At 43.1% G+C, this 23,887-nt stretch overlaps 1 protein-coding gene across 1 annotated transcript; it reads right to left on the bottom strand.

Annotated features, from left to right (window-relative positions):
* Positions 1 to 294: 294 nt before the first annotated feature.
* On the bottom strand, positions 295 to 4,530 carry LOC145789115 (uncharacterized). The gene is made up of 3 exons (XM_082918276.1): positions 2,902 to 4,530; positions 1,515 to 2,601; positions 295 to 524 (listed from the first exon to the last, which is right to left on the bottom strand). Exons 1-3 carry the CDS (start codon positions 4,528 to 4,530, stop codon positions 295 to 297), a joined length of 2,946 nt encoding a protein of 981 aa, XP_082774402.1.
* Positions 4,531 to 23,887: the final 19,357 nt, after the last annotated feature.

The following is a 23,887-nucleotide window of genomic DNA, read 5'->3' as shown; positions in this document are numbered from 1 at the left end:
AAATTTTGCTAGTTCCAAATATAAGATCAATTTTGACTTATTAAGCCGCTAAGGCCCTCAATTTCTACTTTATCGTTCGAGTGATAACAGATACATTTCTTTCCTAACAGATACAATTCATTCCACAAGGCATTACAACATAGTTACTTGAACTTATTTTCTTGTACAGCTTTATCTTAGTCATTTAACAGCACAGAATAAAGGACGAACATATATCACAAGCATTTATGAGGGTCGGGTTGTTACACTCTCCCCCCCTTAAAAAAAGTTTGGTCCCTCAAACTTGCTTTTACCTCAAAACGGAAACAAATATGGATATTGCTGCTGCATATCCTCCTCTTTTTCCCAAGTAGCTTCAGTGCCATAATGTGCTTGCCACTCTACCTTTACCATTGGAATTTCCCGATTGCGTAATTGCTTTACTTGTCGCTCCAAAATTCGAAGTGGTCTTTCTTCATAGCTTAACTTATCATCTAGCACAAGTTGGTGATAGTCTATGACATGAGATGGATCTGATAGGTATCCTCGAAGCATAGAAACATGGAACACATTATGTATTTGACTCATACTAGGCGGAAGAGCCACTCGGTAAGCTACCAAACCCACTCTTTCTAGAATTTGGAAAGGGCCAACATACCGGGGCGTTAATTTACCCTTTTTCCCAAATCTCAGATGCCCCTTTAACGGGGTGACTTTCACGAACACATAATTACCCACTTCAAATGCCAAATCCCTTCATCTGTTATCTGCATAGCTCTTCTGCCTGCTTTGTGCCGTTTTTAACCTCTCCCGGATAATTTTAACCTTTTCAGTTGTTAATTGCACAATTTCAGGACCCAACAATGCCCTATCCCCGACTTCAGCCCAACATACAGGGGAACGACATGGCCTTCCATACAGAGCTTCATAAGGTGCCATCTCAATGCTCGAATGGTAACTGTTATTGTAGGCGAACTCTATCAACGGTAGATGGGTTTCCCAGCTTTCTTGAAATTCCAATACACACAGTCGGAGCATATCTTCTAAAGTTTGTATGGTTCTATCGGATTGACCATCAGTTTGAGGGTAAAAAGTGGTGCTGAACGTAAGTTCGGTACCCATAGCCTCCTGTAAACTTTGCCAAAATCTTGAAACAAATTTGGGGTCCCTATCTGACACAATTGACACTGGAACACCATGAAGCCTTACAATTTCATTTATATACAGTACTGCCAGCTTATCCGCATTATATTGAGTCTTCACAGGCAAGAAGTGAGCAGACTTGGTTAATCGGTCCACAATGACCCAAATTGAATTCATACCTCGAGGAGTTCTCGGTAACCCCACCACGAAATCCATGGTCAAATGCTCCCATTTCCATTCCAGGATTGGAAGGGGTTGTAATAATCCTGCTGGTCTTTGATGTTCCGCTTTGACTTGTTGACATTGTAGACACTTAGAAACAAATTCCGCGATCTCCTTTTTCATATTTGGCCACCAAAAAATTTGTTTTAAGTCTCGGTACATTTTAGTACTTCCCGGGTGTATTGATAATCTCGAGGCATGTGCTTCTCCTAGCAATTTCCGTTTAAGCTCCAACACATTGGGGACACATATTCGACCTTGGAACTTTAATACCGAATCTACGTAATTGAATCCCGATTTTGGTTTTGCCTCTAATTCTTCATAGATTTTCCTTACGGTTTCATCTTCAAGTTGATGTAACTTAATCTCTTCCAGCAAGGTGGGTTGAGCTCTTACTGCTACTAGTATGGCCTCCTGTTCACGTACCACCAGGTCCATATCCATTTTATCCAGTTCGTTCCTCAACTCCTTTCTTTCTATCAACAGATTTGCCAAATCCCCCATATTCTTCCGACTAAGTGCATCTGCCACCATGTTAGCTTTACCAGGATGATATTGGATCTGCAAGTCATAATCCTTAATCAACTCAAGCCACCGCCGTTGTCGCATGTTCAACTCTTTCTGGGTAAGCAGGTACTTGAGGCTTTTATGATCAGTGTAAACTTCCCAAGTTGTACCATAAAGATAGTGCCACCGTATTTTTAAAGCAAAAACTACTGCCGCTAATTCGAGATCGTGTGTGGGATAATTTTTCTCGTGGGGTTTCAGTTGCCGAGAAGCATAGGCAATAACCCTTCCATTTTGCATTAGCACACAACCAAGCCCCTTGTGCGAAGCATCACTGTAAATTACGAATCCTTCGGTACCAGATGGCAAAGCCAGAACTGGTGCTGTCGTCAATCTTGTTTTTAATTCTTGGAAAGCGGATTCCCGTTCCTCTGACCATTCGAATGCAACTCCTTTTCGTGTCAGTTGGGTAAGTGGCACAGCGATTTTGGAGAAATTTTGAACAAACCTCCTGTAATATCCAGCTAATCCCATGAAACTTCGTATCTCAGTTACATTAGTGGGAGTTGGCCAGTTCACAATTGCTTCAACTTTGTGTGGATCAACAGAGACTCCTTGCTTTGTCACCACATGCCCCAAAAATGCCACTTCTTGTAGCCAGAATTCACATTTCTTTAACTTTGCATACAATTTCTTCTCCCGGAGTGTTTGAAGAATTAAGCGAAGATGATCCTCATGAGCTTCTGCACTCTTCGAGTATATAAGAATGTCGTCAATAAAAACCACCACAAATTCGTCTAGATAGGGCTTGAAGACGCTATTCATTAGATCCATAAATGCTGCTGGTGCGTTTGTAACCCCGAAGGGCATAACCAAAAATTCATAATGGCCGTACCGGGTTCAGAAAGCTGTCTTCTCCACATCATCGGCTTTAACTTTCAATTGATGGTAGCCAAACCGTAAATCAATTTTTGAGAAAACTTGTGCCCCTTGTAACTGATCAAATAAGTCATCTATCTGTGGTAAGGGGTACTTATTTTTAATTGTCACCTTATTCAGTTCCCTATAGTCGATACATAACCGAAGTGTTCCGTCCTTCTTTTTCACAAACAATACTGGCGCACCCCAAGGAGATACACTCGGGCGGATAAATCCCTTGTCAAGCAGATCCTGTAATTGAATCTTCAACTCTTTCATTTCAGCTGGTGACATCCTATAGGGTGTCTTCGAAATGGGTTGGGTTCCAGGCGCCACTTCAATTATAAACTCGATTTCTCGGTCTATTAGTTGGCCCGGCAATTCTTCGGGAAAAACATCCGAAAATTCACGGACCACTGGGATCACATCAATATTCCCATTCATCCCTTGCCCTTCTAAAACGCTACATAGATACCCCTGACAGCCTTTTCGTATTAAGTTACAAGCCTTCACGGCAAATATCAGATAAGGTGGCGAAATCACTCCCTGCCCTTGAACCATAGACTCTGATTGCCCCGGAGGGTAGAAATTAATTTGCTTAGTCACACAGTTTATAGTTGCACCATAAGCACTTAGCCAATCCATCCCCAAAATAACATCAAAATAGGTCATATCGAGAGGCACTAAATTAGCATACACCCGAATATCCCCAAGTTGAAGTTCACAAGCTACGTATATAGTAGAACAAATCATAGACTCTCCCAAGGGGGAGGACACACACAGCATGCAAGATAAGTTTTCTTCAATTTTATCTAAATTAGGAGCGAAGAATTTCGACACAAAAGAGTGAGTGGAGCCAGAATCAAACAATACATGCGCAGATTGACCACAAATAGTAAATGTACCTGACACCACTGTTGCTGTATTTTGTACATCACCTGGAATCAAAGCGAACACCCTACCTTGTCTTGCAGTGTCTTTGTTATTACTCGGTTTGGCAGCCGCCTTCGCATTGGGGGTTAGTGTAGACCCTGCGGAACTTGTAGCGGGTCTATTGCCTTTTTGTTGAACCAATTGTGAGCAATCCCTTACCAAATGTCCCGTTTTCCCACATTTAAAACATGCTCCAGTCTTCCAGTGACAAGTTCCTCGATGTTGCCTTCCACAGTCTGGACACACTGGAGTGGAATTTTGAGTCGTAGTAGTGGTGCTGAAGTTCCCTGAATTGTGCTTCTTAGCGGGTGGAGTAACGGATCTCTTTGACCATTGGTTGTTTTGTCTCTTCCCTTTCCACTCGGAAATCCGATTCTGAGCCGCAAGGTTTCCTTCTGCGATAACAGCCCTTTCTAGCACCTCAACATATGTGGGTAATTTTAACATATTAACCCGGTCCAAAATGGCACCCCGTAATCCCCCTTCAAATTTTCGTGCCTTCTTATAGTCTGTATCTACCATATGAGGGGCAAACCGAGCTAATTCAGCAAATTGGGCCTCATATTCTGCAACAGTCTTATTTCCTTGTCTAAGAGTCTCAAATTCCGTCACCTTCTTATCTCGCATGCTTTGAGGAAAATACTTCTCATAGAACAGCTCCAGAAATCTACCCCATGTTAAGTCCCGATGCACTGTTCTTGTAAGCATCCACCATCTTCGCGCCTCATCTTCAAGAGTAAAGGCGGCAAGTTGCACTTTCTGGGCTTCAGTACATGGAAATACTTCGAACAATTTCTCTATTCCCAGCACCCATGCTTCACCTTTCATAGGTTCTATCCCCCCCCTTAAATGACGGTGGTTTCATCTTTTTAAACTCCTTTGTGAGTGTGATGGTTCGGTCCTCAACATGAACATCTTGTACTGCAGGTGGAGGTACTGGTGGTGGTGGCGGTTGTTGCTGTTGTTGCCTTAGGGTCTCCGCCATGTCCATAATCATTCTTTCCATTCGGTCCAACCGTGCCGAGGTAGCCTCGTCCGAATCTTCCACCCTTGTTCTCACCATAACCTACATAACATTCAATTATATCCGGCAAACAAAGTTCAAATTGTTAGCATTAGCAGAGTACATTCTACGTTGCCATCGATCTTTCATATATTTTTAGGATGCCATGCAGGATGCTTAAGTCTTTTCTAGACATCCTAAGGCTCAATGGATCTGTGTGTGGGATAGCAACTCGTGCTCTGATACCACTTGTCACGCCCCTAACTTGCCCCTAAAAGTTTGGGCACGACCTAAACAGAAAAGGACACTTAACCTGGTTCCATAGAGGGGCCTGCCCGGAAGCTGTAAAACATAATTGATAAAAACCAGAAAATATGCCATCCGTTGAGCTACTAAGTCATGCCAGGATCATAAACATTTCACAGGACAAGTACATCAAAAGCCAAAATACATTTAAGAGTTAGTTATTTACAGGCATATACAAAACCAACCCCGAGGTGGGGTATATAACAAAATCATTAAGTACATAACAACTTAAGCCAATAGCAAAAGTGTGAGCTATCATCTAACAACTCCACAAAAGTAGGGTCCCGACCCCAAGCTTGGTTGTGCCTAGGCTGACTAAAGTATGACGATGCCGAGCTAAGATCAACCTCCTGGTTGATTACCTACAGAAACAGGTGTAACATAGGGTGAGCCAAGCTCAGTGAACAATAGTACTAGTATGCTTGTAAACATATTTAATGCTGAAATCATGTAATTAGTCTGTCTCTGTACGGCTTGTTGGGACAACATAATCGGTTTATAATTGTCATAATGTGGCCCCTCGCCTAAGAACTTCACACATTCAGAAAAGAGTCCTTGGGTTCATAATTTACAATTCATCACATAGACCTTTGGTTCTTTTTGATTCACAAGCTTACAATAGTATAAGTTCATATTTCACACATCGGTCCTTGGCCTCATAAATTCATCATTCACAAACGGCCCTTGTCCACATTGGTTCACAATTCACAAATGACCCTTGGTCACGTAGTTTCACATTAGGCTCGTAGCCACATTGATTCATAACTGGCTCTAAGCCACATTGGTTCACAAATGGCTCTCTGCCACATTGGTTCACAAATGGCTCTAAGCCACATTGGTTCACAAATTCACAATTGCCTTGATACATTCCATTAGTCACAAGCTTCCATATAAGATGTGTACAACTTCACAACCCATTTCAATGTTTCCACAATTTCATATTGAATCACTTATAGCAAAGATATCATTTCATACCAACACAAGTTTGATAGTGAAGTTCGTAACGTCAAGATATAACGTCAATACATAATATGATAAAACTTTCAACAAGGGTCACAACGTCAATAAACATAAATACTGAGTAGAGATACATTAAAGTACTATCACTCACTGTGTTGTGTCGGTGCACTTCCTTTTGGGGCGTTTCCTACACACATGAAAAATCACATTAGTCCCTCTTATCCTTGTTAAATCAACATTCGGTTCATTTACTTTGATTGAATTAACGAACATTCAAACAATATAAATTGCAGGTTTTGACAACATTAGAGGACCCAACACGCAAAACGGAGCATCCCAACTTTTCTGGCTTGAGCCGCACGTGCAGCTAGGATCTCCCGCACGTGCGGCACACCTCCCGCACGTGCGGCATTGAGGCCCCGCACGTGCTTTTTTTGCAGTGTTGAAGTCCAAAATTTTGCCATTTTCCCGCACGTGCGGCTGAGGTTCCCGCACGTGCGGCCTTAGGCCCCGCACGTGCGGCGATTCTGCACCAAAAGTCCGAAATTTCTGCATAATTTCTTCCCATAGTAGACATGTCTAGGGCTTCAAAATCCAGCTTTAAATTACCAATACATAAGCTCAAAGCATATGAATACATGTGAATAAGGATCAAATTGCATATTTCATTTGAGTAAAAATCAAAATCATGAATCCACAACTTAACTTCACTCCCATTCACAAGGTTCCTACTTGTTCTCACATCTCAACTCATAAACATAAAATCATGCCACATACTTGAATTCAAACAAGTCAATTGAAGAAATAGAGTAAAGTTTCTCATAGATACTTCAAATTGAGTCAAAACATGTAAGGTAAGATCATCTTGCTAATTTACTACTTCTCATACTCACATCACTACAATTCCAACTCTTAGGAACAAGATTATAGAAACATCTTCACATAAATTATGACAAGAAGGGTTTTGGATGGAAATTAGACAAACATTTACATACCTTAAGCCCAAATCTCAACCTTCTTGAGGACCTTCTTTCTCTATCCCTTCATTTCTCAAGTCTAGAGTTATGAGTTCTTTTTGGTTTGTCAAATGACCAAGATCACATATATATATTTCCATAAGGAGAGAATAAGACGAAAATCTATCGTTTACACATCCGAAAATTGAAATTTCACAGAAGTGCTTAATATTATCTAAAAATTATGCCGGTTCCAAATATATGATCAATTTTGACTTATTAAGCCGCTAAGGCCCTCAATTTCTACTTTATCGTTCGAGTAATAACAGATACATTTCTTTCCTAACAGATACAATTCATTCCACAAGGCATTACAACATAGTTACTTGAACTTATTTTCTTGTACAGCTTCATCTTAGTCATTTAACAGCACAGAATAAAGGACGAACATATATCACAAGCATTTATGAGGGTTGGGTTGTTACATTGCCCATGACGAGTAGCGAAGAGCCACGCATCGAAGATTCGAATTTGAAGTCCCCGCGGAGACAATTTCGCGCCGAAAAGGGTACTTTTCTTGTACTTTCTTGAAAGCCGAGGACTCCAATCACCACCAAAATACACAGGGAGAACAATGGAGCTCTGAAGATCAACCAGGAGGGTGGCTGACCAGTTATATCAATGGCCGACCAGTTGTTGCCTAAAAAGTGGTCGGCCGACCAGTTTACAAAATCTGGGTCCGTTTTGTCTTTTCATGCTCGGCTCTTTAAGTTCACACATCCAAATCACTCTTGGTCACAACTCTAAGGCCGAAATACATCCCTCTTCCTTCCGAGACCATTTTCTCCCTCAGATCTGCACTTTATACGCGTTTTCCAACGCCCCACGCGAAGTTGTTTCGTGAAAACTTTCAATTCTCTTCGTTTTGAATCGATTAAAATTCGATTTCAGAGCTTCTTTTTCCATTTTCACCACTTAAGGTATGTTTGTCTCAAAGTTTGGCACCTTTTCTCGGGCGTTGAGTTTTGTTGACTTTTTCTCTTCCCGCGAGTTTACTTTTGTTGACTTTTTGCAATTTTGGCTCATTTTACTCATTTTTGCAGATTTCTTCGGATGGCGGATCACTTTCATCATGACGGAGGTTCTCTACACGCGGAGGACGAGCCAGATATTATGCCATCGCCTCCGAGGATACGACCGTTTGATCCTACAGCATACCACCCGGAGGAGCACATTCTTCCTCCTAGCACCTTCTATTACTTTACCGACTTCGCGCGGCAAGCAACCGCGGACCTACTGCTACGGGAGCCAGAATCTCACCTATCTCACCAGGCGCGAGAGGTATGTACTTCACTTTTACATTGTCTGCAATGTATTCCACATTTCCTATACATTTCATGTTTTTGCCATGCTCGTTCTGAACACATTCATATGCATAGTACTTCTGCTTATTCTGGCATGCGGCTTGCACATAGCACAATACTGATTTGGCACGCACCTCATTTAGGATATGATGCTGACTTGGCATACAATTCACCATAATATTCTGTTAATTTGGCACACAGGTCACTCTGAACATACGATTCATTCTGACCACACAGTTCGTTTCGGGCACATAGCACATTTTTGGGCACACAGCTCGTTCTTGGGGCACACGGCTTATTCTCGGGCGCATAGCTCGCTTTTCGGGCACACGGCTCGTTTTTCGGGCACACAGCTCGTTCTCTTCGGGCACACAGCTCATTTTCAGGCACACAACTTGCTTTTGGGCACACGACTCACTTTTCGGCCACACAACTCGCTTTCGGGCACACGGCTCATTCTCGAGCACACAGCTCATTTTCATTTCTGAACCCACAGCTCATTCACTTCATTTGCACGCAGCTCATACATTTCACTCTGAACACATAGCCCATACATTTTCATTTCTGAACACACAGCTCATTCATTTCGTTTGTATGTAGCTCACACATTTCACTCTAAACACGCAGCTCACACGTTTCAACTCTGAACACGCAGCCCATACATTTTCATTTCTGAACACACAGCTCATTCACTTCGTTTACACGCAGCTCATACATTTCTATTCTGAAACTGAATACATCTGTTCATTCTGAATGCAATTATCTTCCTGTTCCTCATGGGGTTATGGATCGATTATTGCTAGGGAGTGGTAAATGGAGCTCCCAGACGCTGTTCGCCATATTGTGGACGAGGCAGGATTTGGACCTTTCTGTGCGGGCTTATCGTATCATCCGGCGAGTAGGACTCTCATGGGGGCACTTATGGAGAGATGGTGGGACACCACCAACTCGTTCAATTTTTCGTCTACTGGGGACATGACGATGACCCCATATGATTTCTCCATGCTGACGGCCCTTGATGTGGCAGGCCGACTGATCCCCTATGATGCAGATATGGGCAAGTGGGAGGCTGCTTGGATTTATCTGCTGGGAGCACGCCCGCCGATCGACAGATCATCAGGTAAGGTCAGGTACACTTGGTTTTCTGAGCGGTTCAGGAGGACTTTGCCCGAGACCATCAAGGCCATATAGCAGTATGCTCGAGGTTTTTTGATGTTCCTCCTCGGGACCACTCTGTTTTTTGACAGGGGGAACACAGTTGGACTTTATCTGCTCAGTGCTTTGGTAGACCTATCACAGGTCAGTCAGTACGATTGGGGTGGCGCTAGCCTCGCTACCCTTTATTGCTACATGAGCGCAACCTCCCGCAGGCGGGAGAACATAGTAGGTGGCTACTGGCGAGCCTGAGAGGTATGTTCTTCCCTCTTTGATTTACAATTCTGCTTTTCATTACCTGTACACTGTACACGACACACATTACTTTCTGTATTCTACATTATGCACTCAGCATTCTGTGCTCCCTTATACATTCTGTATACTGACAGCTACTGTCTTCTCTTTCACAGCTATGGATTTACGCCTACTTCCCGACACTGGCTCCTGAGCTCGAGGTTGAGGTACCTCTGGAGATCTCCATCTCTCGCAAATTTGAGGGTCGGTGCCGGCCGAGGCCTCAGGAGACTCTGCTATACCTCCGGCAGTTCTTCGACACTGTACGGGTGACAGAGGTAATCAAGAACTCTCAGTTCTTCGGCTTTGATTCATCATGCATATTTATGACATCTAATCCGTTTATGCACTTGCTTTCCACAGATTACTTGGCAGCCATGGGCACCCTTGTCAGGAGATGCCCGGTTCCAATTCCCTGGGGCGTGGGCCGCTTCTCAATACAGGGTTTTGTTTGAGGGGCCAGCTGGCAGGGCCTGGTTTTTGAGGGATCACTTCTTACGTCAGACGATGGGCAGCCCTGCTCAGGATATCTCCTCAGCACTTCTAGAGGACATGCGGTCCACTGAGAGACTCACTCCCCAGGAGTCGAGGTCCTTATGTTGGGTACTGATGCAGTTCTATTGCTGGAGGAGGGGAAGTACGTGACCTACCGCCATACGTACTTGATGCCCCCATTAACAGGTGTCCATACCCCCACGAGGATAGCTGCTGACGTTCCATCATCGAGTCGCGCTCGAGCTACAGATATCCCTTCCACTAGCAGGGCTAGCACATCGAGGGGCAAGGCTAGAGGGTTACCCTCGATTTGCCAGTATGCTCGGTGGCCGGATCTCCCGACCGAGCTGACAGGTTGGGAGTATGGGACACCATACCAGATCCTGCTAGAGCCTCCACGGCCGGATCACCGATACATCAGTGACCCTGACTCACCACCGGTATGTTTTACAGTCTTGATTTATCACTCAGATACTTGTATCTGCAGCCTCCCAGAGAGTATATTGAGGGGCTACTCGGAGTGGTGTCCTTGCTCGAGGGCATGGTCCTGTGGAGGGAGACGCTGCTGTTCGCCGCCGGCATCTCAGTACTTTTCAATCTCCTTGCATTTATCATACTTCTGATGACATACTGAATTTCAACATTTCACTACATTGATTGACTGCATGTGCAGAGCACATCTGACACGCCACATTCACATACTATATCTGCATGCACACACTTTATGCAGCATTCTCGCATCTGTATCTGATATACATACTTTGGCTGATGTATTTAAAATGCCTTTTTCAGGTCCCGCTGCTACAGACCAGATCATCCAGGCCTTCTCGAGGAGCTGGGAGGGGGGACTCGACTCGCAGCCGAGGTAGACGTAGAGTGCCTATCAGAGATGACGAGGAGTCCAGCGAGGAGGAGGAGTCTGCACATCCTCAGTCAGAGACATCCGCAGGCAGAGAGGATGACTCTGGTTCCGATTCTGAGAGATGAGGTGATGCCGAGGAGGATTCCAAGGACGGTGGCTCCGATTCGGATGGTGGTGCTGGTGGGGGTGGTACAAAGGCTGCTCAGCCGAAGAGGATGAAGAGAGCCTCCCGATCTTGAGCCTAACAGCACTGATGCAGATGTTCCTGTTTTATTTTCCTTTTTACATGTAGTTGTAGCACATTGTATAGCGTTAGGCAGTTTTATTTTCTTTAAAACTTGTACCCTGTTGTAAAATGTTGTAAAAGGCAGCTATGATGGAATGAAACAGCTTTTTATTCAAAAAGTGTTGTATTTTGTACTCTTAGCATCGCATCGCATCATTTTGCACAAAAATGAGATTTAATGGAAACTGAACATTCATGTATTGCCAAGTTAGGTAGTGAACCAACATAACAAACTAAACAACCTAACTCACTAAGAAACAACAAAACCATAGCAAGTTTACAACTCGATAAGCAAAACTTGACAAAATGATAAATGGAGAGCAACAACTCGATAAGCAAACTCAACAACTCGATAAGCAAAACTTAACAACTCGATAAATAAAAAGCGACAACTCAATAAACAAATAGCAACAACTCGATAAACAAACGCATTTTGGACAAGCGGGGCAAGGGAACATATTCGAAATGGAGGTAAACTCGGACCTTTAGCACTCCCAACACATAGAAAAGCTAGGAGCTCTCTTCTAGAGGCTAGAAAAAGGCTGAAAACCAGTTTTTCCCCATGGTCGACCACCAAAAGTGGCTGGCCGACCAGTTTTTGTTCTGCAAACCAGTTATATGGCCGGCCGACCAAAAAATCTGGCTGGTCGACCAGAAAAAGTGGTCGGCCAACTAGTTGGCCTGGTGGCCTCCAGATTTTTGGCACTTGTCCTCCCATTAGTGCCTTATCCTCCATAAAGGTTCCAGCTTCGTGGTTCTCTCATTCCATCTCAGCTTTGCATTAAAATGGAGGCATTTCTCGTCCAAAATCTCACAACTTGGATTGCCACCTTAGATGGCTCGGAAAAGTTGAACTTCTAAGGCTTCGGCATAAATGCACTATTCACGATGAGTCGCACCCCGCTGCACTTTCCATTTCTCCATGTCGCGGTAAGGTTTTGGAATCTGGTAACACATGTCTTTAGCTTTGGCGGGCAAGAAATGTGTCCTACCTTCGAAGACTTCCAAGCTTTGATGGAATCCGAACGCAACGAAGAAATCTTGCCCCAGCTTCGCTTCAGCCACATCCAACCCTTAGGACGAATGTATGGGCTTACTATGCATGACGCTCGGTCATTGATTTGTGACGGAATGCTAGACATTCTGAGTTTGATTCGTCGGTTTTCCAATGCCGATGACCACAACGACCGTCATTGGTACGGCTTTTGGTGACATGCGTTTTGCTTATGCATGCTGTCCCATTTCTTCCTTGCCCCAGGCTCCGGAGGGTTTAGCACTCGTTTGATCGAAGGTACCCAAGGCTTAAAAGAGGATAAGAGCTGTATTTCCATGACACTAGCCGAGACATTGATGGGCTTGGATGCTTTCCATCGCCGGGAGACGACCAGATTCACGGGGAGTCCATTACTACTACAGGTAATGTTCCTACCCTGTCTCACATATATATTGCTCACATCACTCGACCCTCAGGCTAGATTTTTCTCTCAAAACCCTTTTCTCACTTTTCTCTCATCGTACATCTCTCTATTCTTTAATCTCTCATTTTTCATCCCTCCCCAGGTGTGGTTGATGGATAAGTTGTAGGTTGTGGACTCATGCCTAACGTATTCAGCCCGTGGCTATTTCTTCTGACGATGTCTGATCGATGCCCTTGATAAGGGATGGTGGTTCGATTGGATGTGTAGTTTGTCCGCAATCCGCATTGCTTGGCGGTGCCCTTGGCTCAATCTACCAGCGATGAGCTACGGCATGTCCCGACAGACCGGGATTCAGTTGATCGGCTGACTTACTATGTCTTCTACTTTTCTTTCTGGTTCCAGCGTCAGTTCGGACATGATCAGACTTGCCCGGCAGAGGGGACAGAGTATCCTGCTGCATTTTCGGTCCGAGACGTACAGATTGCTTAGTATGCCACGACATAGAGGACTAGAGAGCTTCTGGCCCCCGCTCCCACTTTCAGTTACACCCTCTCTGATGAGTGCATAGATTGGCTCAATGAAGAGGCACAGGTGGGGCCTACTTTGGCATCAGAGGCTTCGACCAGCTCTAGGAGGGGATACAGGAACACCTGACTATGCCCCGGATTTATTTGCTTTAATCAGAACTTTAAAGTTTTCTTAATGAATGTAATGAAAAGCAACTTCAAGTTGTATTCAAGAGTAGGAGAACTCTGTGTTGAAATCAATAAAATTGAAGGTTGTGGGTACTGAAAATTTTCCATTTGGTCCAAAAATGCTCTAAGTTGTAAAAAGATTAATTTGAACAAAATCAACTATTATTAAAACTTTTCAAAACCATTTTCGATATGGATTAGAACTGGACACGCCTGAGATCTGTCACTGAGACGCACAATCCCGAATCCCAACAACTGGAAAGCTGCTCTAGTCTGAATAGCACTGCACCGGAGATTACAACCGAGCTCCTGAATGTAGAGTAGACAAAGATGACGAAACATGATCACATCGACAAAGTTGATCGGGGAAGTGTTTATGGCTGGACTTCAGGACGAAGTTGCCTACGTATCCCAAACATGGGAATCAAGCCTTACGTAGTTCGGCTCAGGTTGACTCGTGTATTAACTCTCTCCTTTTGCGCTCTAATTTTTGCCAAGGCCGCCTTTCCTGGGTTTTCAACCTCGCGAGCTCAGTTTTTATAATTTCAAATTTTCTGTGCTCTAACTATTGCCTAGGTCGCCCTTTCAGGTTTTTGGCCTAGCAAGCCTCTCAGGGAAAATATTTCTTCAACTTGTCCATGTTGATCGGTTAGGAGAACACTAGGCCATCTAGGTCCATCAGAACGATAGCTCCACCCGACCAGATAGACTTGATGATGCAAGGGCCAGTCCAATTGGGTCTGAACTTGCCCCTAGGGTCGTGGATGGGAGCTCGGTTGTCTTTGAGCACCAAATATCCTTCTTTCAAATTCATGGACTTAACCTTTTGTTGAAAGCCCTGGCAATTTGTCGTTGATAACCTTGAACATGGTACAGTGCTTTCAGCCTTCTCTCATCAAAGAGCATGAGTTCCTTGAATCTGTTCTGCTGTCAATCTGCCTCAACTATCTGACACTCGGCCAACACCTGTAATGACGGAACCTCAACTTCGATATGGAGGACAACCTCCATCCCATAAACCAAGGAATACGAAGTCACCCCCGTAGAAGTTCGAATTGAAGTCTGGTAGCCCAACAGAGCAAATGGCAACTTTCCTGGCCAGTCCCGGTGGGTTTCCACCATCTTCTGCAGTATGTGCTTGATGTTCTTGTTGGCGGCCTCAACTGCTCCATTGGTCTGTGGCCGATATGTAGATGACTTGTGAAAAGTCACGTTGTATTTTTCCAACAAGTCAATCACTTCCTTCTTGAAGTGGGAACAATTATCTGAAATGATCTCGTTCGGGACCCCATAATGATACATGATGTTGTTCCTGATGAATTTCGCAACATGCGATGCCTTCAACACCGCATAAGATTGGGCCTCAACCCACTTTGTGAAATAGTCTATCGCGACCAGAATGAACTCATGCCCATTGGACCCCTTTGGAGTGACAGCCCCGATCACATCAATCCCCCAGACTAAAAATGTCATACCCCAAACTTGCCCCTAAAATTCCGGGCATGACCTGCCCAGAAACAGACACTAATCCTGTTGTATAAAATATCCGGGGCCTGAACGGAAGCGTTAATAATAAAATAACATGCAGACACATCCATTGAGCGACTACCAAACTGCCAGGACCATGTATCGAAATTAAACATATAGCGAACATGCATCCGAAATTAAGTTACATACACAAAAGAATACAAGTCCAGCCCAGAGGTTGGGCATACGACAAAACGTTAGATACAATCAACTTTGACCAACAAAACATTAGTACAAAATGAAAAAAATCTAGCAAAACTGCATTAGTATGCAAAGGGCTTCTCCAAGTGCCTGGTCGTCCTTAGGTTGACAAAAGATAGATAATATTGACGCTAGGACTGACCTCCACGTTGGTTACCTACAGAATCAGACAAAAGTTACAGAGTGAGACAAGCTCAGTGAATAACGGCACGTAAACAGTTTAATGTTCAATTTAAATCATAATATAGAACAGTGCATACACAAAATTGGATTCCAAGTAGTTAGTCTGATGTTGTTTTATTTTCCAGAACGGCCTTGGGCCTAGTTATAACAGAACGACCTACCGGCACAGAAATACAGAATGGCCTTTCGACCCAGAAATATACAGAACAGCCTTTCAGCCCAGAAATATACAGAACAGCCTTTCGGCCTAAAAATATACTGAACAGCCTTTCGGCCCAGAAATATACTGAACAGCCTTTCGGCCCAGAAATATTAGAAATGTACATAATTTTGTCAACCTTACATTGCCACCAAGTTCCAATCAATACATATGTTAATGTTGTGTTTAGCAGATAACAGAATGGTCATAACAGATATTAATAGTAAGTAAATGTACATTCCGTATACTATTACTCACAGTGTTGTGATGACGTGCTACTTCCTCCCGGAGTGTGTCCTACACACATTCAAAACTTGTATATAAATAATTCAATACCTCAATTTCATGATTCTACTTTCAATTTGAGCAAAGTCATTAATTATCATCATGAATCAACTTAGGGTTTTTAAGAGAAATTAAACCTTTTTCACAAAACACATTTTATTCTAACCCTTCTATTACTTTTACACCCAAATTCATAACCCAAGATTATAACCCAACAAATGATCCCAACTCTCTTCAAACCCCAACCCCCATCTCGTGATTCATCACAATATGCATAAAAAATGTAAACTTTTGTATTTATGTAAAGAAAATACCACGAATCTATCCACAAAAGGGGATATTGAAAGAGAACTAGAAATCTCTACCTTTTGAAGCCAAAAGATGATGACCCAAAAAGCAAAGGCGACGAAGCCCCGACCCAATCGGATCTAAAGGAAGCTTTTGACGAGATCTACACTTTTTCTCAAAGGACCACGGTGAAACAAACACTCTAGGTGAGTAGATCTAGAGATCTTAGTGCCAAAGCTTGAGTTTGGAGAGAGAGAGAAGAGCTCACGGTTTGAGAGAGAGGAAAGAGGAGAAAATGAAATGAAAATATGTTTTGAGCCTATTTATAGTAGTAGAGATGTAGCCCTAAGGCCAATAAAATAATGGGCCCAAAACCCCTCAAAAGTAAGGCCCAAACCAGCCCAAAAATCTGAAAAAAAACATGCAGGGGTCGACCCGTCGGGCAGACGTGTCGACCCTCTAAGAAGAAAAACAATCTGTGCACCAAGCATGGTGTCGACCCCTAGACAGGACAGGGTCGACCCTGATTTCCAACAACCAATACACACAGATTCTGCAATATACAAGGGTCGGCCCTTCCCAGAATGGTGTCAACCCTTGTGGGCAGCAACAAGAGGGAAGTGTCGACACCACCAAGGCTGGTGTCGACCCTAGTTTCCAACGGCACTCCCAGGAACATTACAACATGCAAGGGTCGACCCTTAAGAAGGCTAGTGTCAACCCCAAGGCAAAATTTCTAAGTTTCCGAGGAACTTTTAACCCGAACAAATGTGAACAACCAAACCCAACAAGATTAAATCGGATTACACTCCTCCAAAACCAACATTCACAACTCCAAAGACTCCCAAAACGAAAATAAGGGAATTACATACACTCTCCAAAGGATTTAAAGGATGCGGGTGTTACAAACTCCGCACCTTAGGAAATTTCACTTACTTAACCATAATTTTTCATGGGATTTCACAGTAAACATTTTAAAAGCACAAAACAAGGGCTGAAGATATATCAGAAAACATGGACGAGGGTCTGGTTATTACACTCTCCCCCTCTTAAATAAGTTTGGTCCTCCAAACTTGTTTTACCTTAGGATTGAAACAGGTGTGGGTATTGGTGTTGCATCTCCTCCTCTCTTTCCCACGTTGCATCGGTTCCGTAATGTCCTTGCCACTCAACTTTTACCATTGGAATCTCACGGTTTTGTAATTGTTTTACTTGTCAGTCCGAAATGCGGATTGGTTTTTCTTCGTAAATTAACTTGTCATCCAACTCAATTTGGTGGTAATCAATGACATGCGACGGATCCGGAAGGTATCTGCGAAGCATAAAGACATGAAACACATTATGTACTTGACTCATATGTGGCGGAAGGGCAACTCGGTAAGCTACCGGACCCACTCTTTCCAGAATCTGAAAGGGACCAACATACCGGGGTGTCAACTTACCCCTCTTTCCGAATCTTGGGTGGCCCTTTATCGGAGTGACTTTCACAAAGACATGACTATCCACTTTGAACTCCAAATCTCTTCGTCAGTTATCCGCATAACTCTTCTGCCTACTTTGAGCAGTCTTCAGTCTTTCCCGAATGATTTTAACCTTTTCAGTTGTCAACTGAACGATTTCAGGCCCTAGTAAAGATTTATCTCCAACCTCGGCCCAACACACGGGAGAACGACACGGTCTTCCATACAGAGCTTCATAGGGTGCCATTCCAATACTTGAATGGTAACTATTATTGTATGCGAATTCTATCAACGGTAAATGAGTTTCCCAACTTTCTTGAAAATCCAGTACACACATTCGGAGCATATCTTTGAGAGTTTGTATCGTTCTCTCGGATTAACCATCAGTCTGAGGGTGGAAAGCTGTGTTAAACTTTAGTTCTGTACCCATTGCTTCTTGTAAACCCTGCCAGAATCTGGAAACAAACTTAGGATCCCTATCTGACACAATTGAGACCGGAACACCATGAAGCCTCACAATTTCATTCACATAAATTACCGCCAATTTATCTGCATTATATTGAGTCTTTACGGGTAAGAAGTGAGCGAACTTAGTTAATCGGTCCACAATGACCCATATTGAATTCATACCCCGAGGAGTCCGTGGTAACCCCACAACAAAATCCATGGTCAAATGTTCTCATTTCCATTCCGGGATGGGAAGGGGTTGCAATAAACCGGCAGGTCTTTGATGCTCCGCTTTTACTTGCTGGCATTGCAAACACTTAGAAACAAACTCCGCGATCTCCTTCTTCGTACTTGGCCAACAAAAATTTTGCTTCAAATCTCGGTACATTTTGGTACTCCCTGGATGCCTTGAGAACCTTGAGGTATGTGCGTCTTCCATCAGTTTTTGCTTAAGGTTTAACACATTGGGGACACATATTTGGTTTTGAAATTTGAGCACCGAATCTACCGACCTGAATCCCGACTTTGGTTTTGTTCCTAACTCATCACATATCTTCCTTAAAGCTTCATCCTCTATCTGATGCAATTTAATTTCCTTAAGTAAGGTTGGTTGGGCCATCACTACTGCCATTAAAGCTTCCTGACCATGTATCACCAAGTCGACCCCCATCTTATTCAGCTCACTTATCAACTCCTTTTTCTCCGTTAATAGACTTGTCAAATTTCCCACATTTTTCCGACTAAGTGCGTCTGCCACCATGTTGGCTTTACCAGGATGATAGTGGATCTGTAAATCATAATCCTTAATAAGTTCCAACCACCGCCGTTGGCGCATATTCAACTCTTTTTGGGTGAAAAGGTATTTGAGACTTTTATGGTCGGTGTAAATGTCACATGTAGTGCCATACAGGTAATGCCGCCAAATCTTTAAAGCAAAAATCACTGCGGCTAGTTCAAGATCATGCGTGGGGTAGCTTTTCTCATGAGGTTTAAGCTGTCGATAGGCATAAGCGATAACCCTTTCATTTTGCATAAGCACACAACCAAGTCCCTTATGTGAAGCATCACTATAAATCACAAATCCCCCAGTACCAGATGGTAGTGCAAGGACCGGAGCTGTAGTTAACTTCATTTTTAATTCTTGGGAAGCAGATTCCCGCGGTTCCGACCATTCAAATGCAACTCCCTTTTTAGTCAACTGTGTGAGCGGTACAGCAATTTTGGAAAAGTCCTGAACGAACCTCCAGTAATATCCGGCTAACCCCATAAAACTGCGCACCTCAGTCACATTGGTAGGAGTTGGCAGTTCATGATCGCTTCAATCTTATTTGGGTCAACAGAAATTCCTTCCTTAGTTATAACATGCCCCAGAAATGCCACTTCACATAGCCAAAATTCACACTTCTTTAGCTTTGCATACAACTTCTTTTCTCGGAGGGTTTGAAGGATTAAACGAAGATGGTTTTCATGAGCCTCTGCATTCTTTGAATAAATATGGATATCGTCAATAAAGACCATTACGAACTCATCTAGATGAGGTTTGAAGACACGGTTCATCAGATCCATAAATGCTGCTGGTGCGTTAGTAACTCCGAAGGGCATAACCAGAAACTCATAATGACCGTATCGGGTTCGGAAAGATGTCTTCTCAACATCATCAGCTTTAACTTTCAATTGGTGGTATCCGGACCATAAGTCAATCTTGGAAAAGACCTGTGCCCCTTGTAATTGATCAAATAAATCATTGATCCGCGGTAATGGATACTTATTCTTGATTGTTACTTTGTTAAGCTCCCGGTAGTCTATACATAATCGGAGTGTTCCGTCTTTCTTTTTCACAAACAGAACTGGTGCACCCCACGGAGAAACACTCGGACGCATAAACCCCTTATCCAATAGGTCTTGCAACGGAGTCTTCAATTCCCTCATTTCGGCTGGTGCCATTCGATATGGGGTTTTAGAAATGGGTTGGATTCCTGGTAGCACTTCAATCGTGAACTCAATTTCACGGTCTACTAATTCTCCTGGCAATTCTTCCGGAAAGACGTCCGAAAATTCACAGACAACTGGAATCGCATCAATATTCTCATTTATTCTTGACCCCTCCAAAACACTACATAAGTATCCTTGGCACCCTTTCTGAATTAATTTACAAGCCCTTGCTGCAGAAATCACATACGGTGGAGGAGTTATTCCCTGTCCCTGAAAAATAGATTCTGATTGTCCCGGAGGGTGGAAACTGATTTGCTTCGTCAGACAGTCTATAGTGGCACCATATTCACTCAACCAATCCATTCCCAGAATAATATCAAAAGAAGTCATATCAAGTGGTAATAGATTAGCATATACACGGACATCCCCAATTAGAAGTTCACAAGAAGAATATACAGAGGTACAGAGCATGGAATTTCCCATAGGTGAAGATACGCACAGCACATAAGTCAACTCTTCTTCAAGTTTAGCTAAGTTTTTCGCACAAAGGAACAAGTAGAGCCAGAATCAAATAAGACATAAGCAGAATTACCATGAACCATAAATGTTCCTGATACCACTGTCGCTGCATTCTGTACATCTCCCGGAACCAATGCAAATACCCTGCCTTGCCTCGTAGTGTCCTTGTTGTTCGCAGGTTTGGTAGTTAGCTTGGCATTAGGAGCAGGTGTAGACCCTGCTGAGCTTGTAGCAGCCTTATTACCATTTTGTTGATTCTTTTGCGGACAATCTTTTATCAAATGACCCATCTTGCCACATCGGAAACATGCTCCAGATAATCGGTGACAAATCCCACGATGCCTCCATCCACATTCTGGACACACAGGAGCTGAATTTTGAAGAGAAGTAGTAGTGCTGGAGGTCCCTGAATTTTGCTTCTTGTTTGGTGGAGTAGTTGACCCCTTGAACCATTGGTTGCTCTGCCTCTTTCCTTTCCATTCAAGAACCCGAGTTTGGGCAGCAATATTTCCTTCTGCTATAACAGCCCTTTCTAACACATCAACTTAGGTAGGCAATTTCAACACATTAACTCGGTCTAGAATAGTACCCCGCAATCCTCCTTCGAATTTCCGCGCCTTCTTATATTCTGTATCTACCATGTGAGGTGCAAACTGGGCTAGTTCTGTGAATTGAGCTTCATATTCGGCAACAGTTTTGTTTCCTTGTCTCAGTGTTTCAAATTCAATCACCTTCTTGTCTCGCATACTCTGGGGAAAATATTTATCATAAAACAACACCAAGAACCAGTCCCATGTCAACCCCTGATGCATTGTTCTTGTAAGCATCCACCACCTCTGTGCTTCATCTTCAAGAGTGAAAGTAGCTAGTTGCACCTTTTGATCTTCAGTACAAGGGAAAACTTCGAACAGTTTCTCTATCCCTAACACCCATGCCTCAGCCTTCATTGGTTCAATTCCTCCTTTAAAGGATGGTGGTTTCATTTTTTTAAACTCCTTTGTAAGTGTAATGGTGCGGTCCTCAGTGTGAAAATCTTGCACTACAGGTGGGGGTACTGGTGGTGGTGGCGGCTGTGGCTGTTGTTGCCGTTGTTGTTGTCGTAGAGTTTCCGCCATTTCCATAATCATTCTTTCCATCCTGTCCAACCGTGCTGAGGTAGCATCTTCCTGATCTTCGGTCCTTGTTCTCACCATAGTCTATAAAACAACCAAGTACAACATACATAAAAGAATACAATAGACATTGGTCATCATCATTAGCATTAACAGAAAACATTTAACGTTGTTATCAATCTTCCTTTACTACATGATGCCTACATCTTTCTAAACATCCTGAGGCTCAATGGATCCGTGTGTGAGATAGCAACTCGTGCTCTGATACCACTTGTCATACCCCAAACTTGCCCCTAAAATTCCGGGCATGACCTACCCAGAAACAGACACTAATCCTGTTGTATAAAAATATCCGGGGCCTGAACGGAAGCGTTAATAATAAAATAACATGCAGACACATCCATTGAGCGACTACCAAACTGCCAAGACCACGTCTCGAAATTAAACATATAGTGAACATGCATCTGAGATTAAGTTACATACACAAAAGAATACAAGTCCAGCCCAGACGTTGGGCATACGACAAAACGTTAGATACAATCAACTTTGACCAACAAAACATTAGTACAAAATGAAAAAAATCTAGCAAAACTACATTAGTATGCGAAGGGCTTCTCCAAGTGCCTGGTCGTCCTTAGGTTGACAAAAGATAGATAATATTGACGCTAGGACTGACCTCCACGTTGGTTACCTACAGAATCAGACAAAAGTTACAGAGTGAGACAAGCTCAGTGAATAACGGCACGTAAACAGTTTAATGTTCAATTTAAATCATAATGTAGAACAGTGCATACACAAAATTGGATTCCAAGTAGTTAGGCTGATACTGTTTTATTTTCCAGAACGGCCTGGGGCCTAGTTATAACAGAACGGCCTACTGGCCCAGAAATACAGAATGGCCTTTCAGCCCAGAAGTATACAGAACAGCCTTTCGGCCTAAAAATATACTGAACAGCCTTTCGGCCTAGAAATATACTGAACAACCTTTTGGCCCAGAAATATCAGAAATGTACATAATTTTGTCAACCTTACATTGCCACCAAGTTCCAATCAATACATATGTTAATGTTGTGTTTAGCAGATAACAGAATGGTCATAACAGATATTAATAGTAAGTAAATGTACATTCCGTATACTATTACTCACAGTGTTGTGATGACGTGCTACTTCCTCCCGGAGTGTGTCCTACACACATTCAAAACTTGTATATAAATAATTCAATACCTCAATTTCATGATTCTACTTTCAATTTGAGCAAAGTCATTAATTATCATCATGAATCAACTTAGGGTTTTTAAGAGAAATTAAACCTTTTTCACAAAACACATTTTATTCTAACCCTTCTATTACGTTTACACCCAAATTCATAACCCAAGATTATAACCCAACAAATGATCCCAACTCTCTTCAAACCCCAACCCCCATCTCGTGATTCATCACAATATGCATGAAAAATGTAAACTTTTGTATTTATGTAAAGAAAATACCACGAATCTATCCATAAAAGGGGATATTGAAAGAGAACTAGAAATCTCTACCTTTTGAAGCCAAGAGATGACCACCCAAAAAGCAAAGGCGACGAAGCCGCGAACCAATCGGATCTAAAGGAAGCTTTTGACGAGATCTACACTTTTTCTCAAAGGACCACGGTGAAACAAACACTCTAGGTGAGTAGATCTAGAGATCTTAGTGCCAAAGCTTGAGTTTGGAGAGAGAGAGAAGAACTCACAGTTTGAGAGAGAGGAAAGAGGAGAAAATGAAATGAAAATATGTTTTGAGCCTATTTATAGTAGTAGGGATGTAGCCCTAAGGCCAATAAAATAATGGGCCCAAAACCCCTCAAAAGTAAGGCCCAAACCAGCCCAAAAATCTGAAAAAAAAACACGCAGGGGTCAACCCGTCGGGCAGACGTGTCGACCCTCTAAGAAGAAAAACAATCTGTGCACCAAGCATGGTGTCGACCCCTAGACAGGACAGGGTCGACCCTGATTTCCAGCAACCAATACACACAGATTCTGCAATATACAAGGGTCGGCCCTTCCCAGAATGGTGTCGACCCTTGTGGGCAGCAACAAGAGGGAAGTGTCGACACCACCAAGGCTGGTGTCAACCCTAGTTTCCAGCGGCACTCCCAGGAACATTACAACATGCAAGGGTCGACCCTTCAGAAGGCTACTGTCGACCCCAAGGCAAAATTTCTAAGTTTCCGAGGAACTTTTAACCCGAACAAATGTGAAC

The sequence above is a fragment of the Camellia sinensis genome, chromosome 3 (genome assembly GCF_055761805.1).
Source record: "Camellia sinensis isolate YWXY chromosome 3, ASM5576180v1, whole genome shotgun sequence".
NCBI classification, from domain to species: Eukaryota; Viridiplantae; Streptophyta; class Magnoliopsida; order Ericales; family Theaceae; genus Camellia; species Camellia sinensis.
The sequence above is the reverse complement of the archived record's forward strand: the minus strand, read 5'-3'. Positions and strand labels throughout refer to the sequence as shown.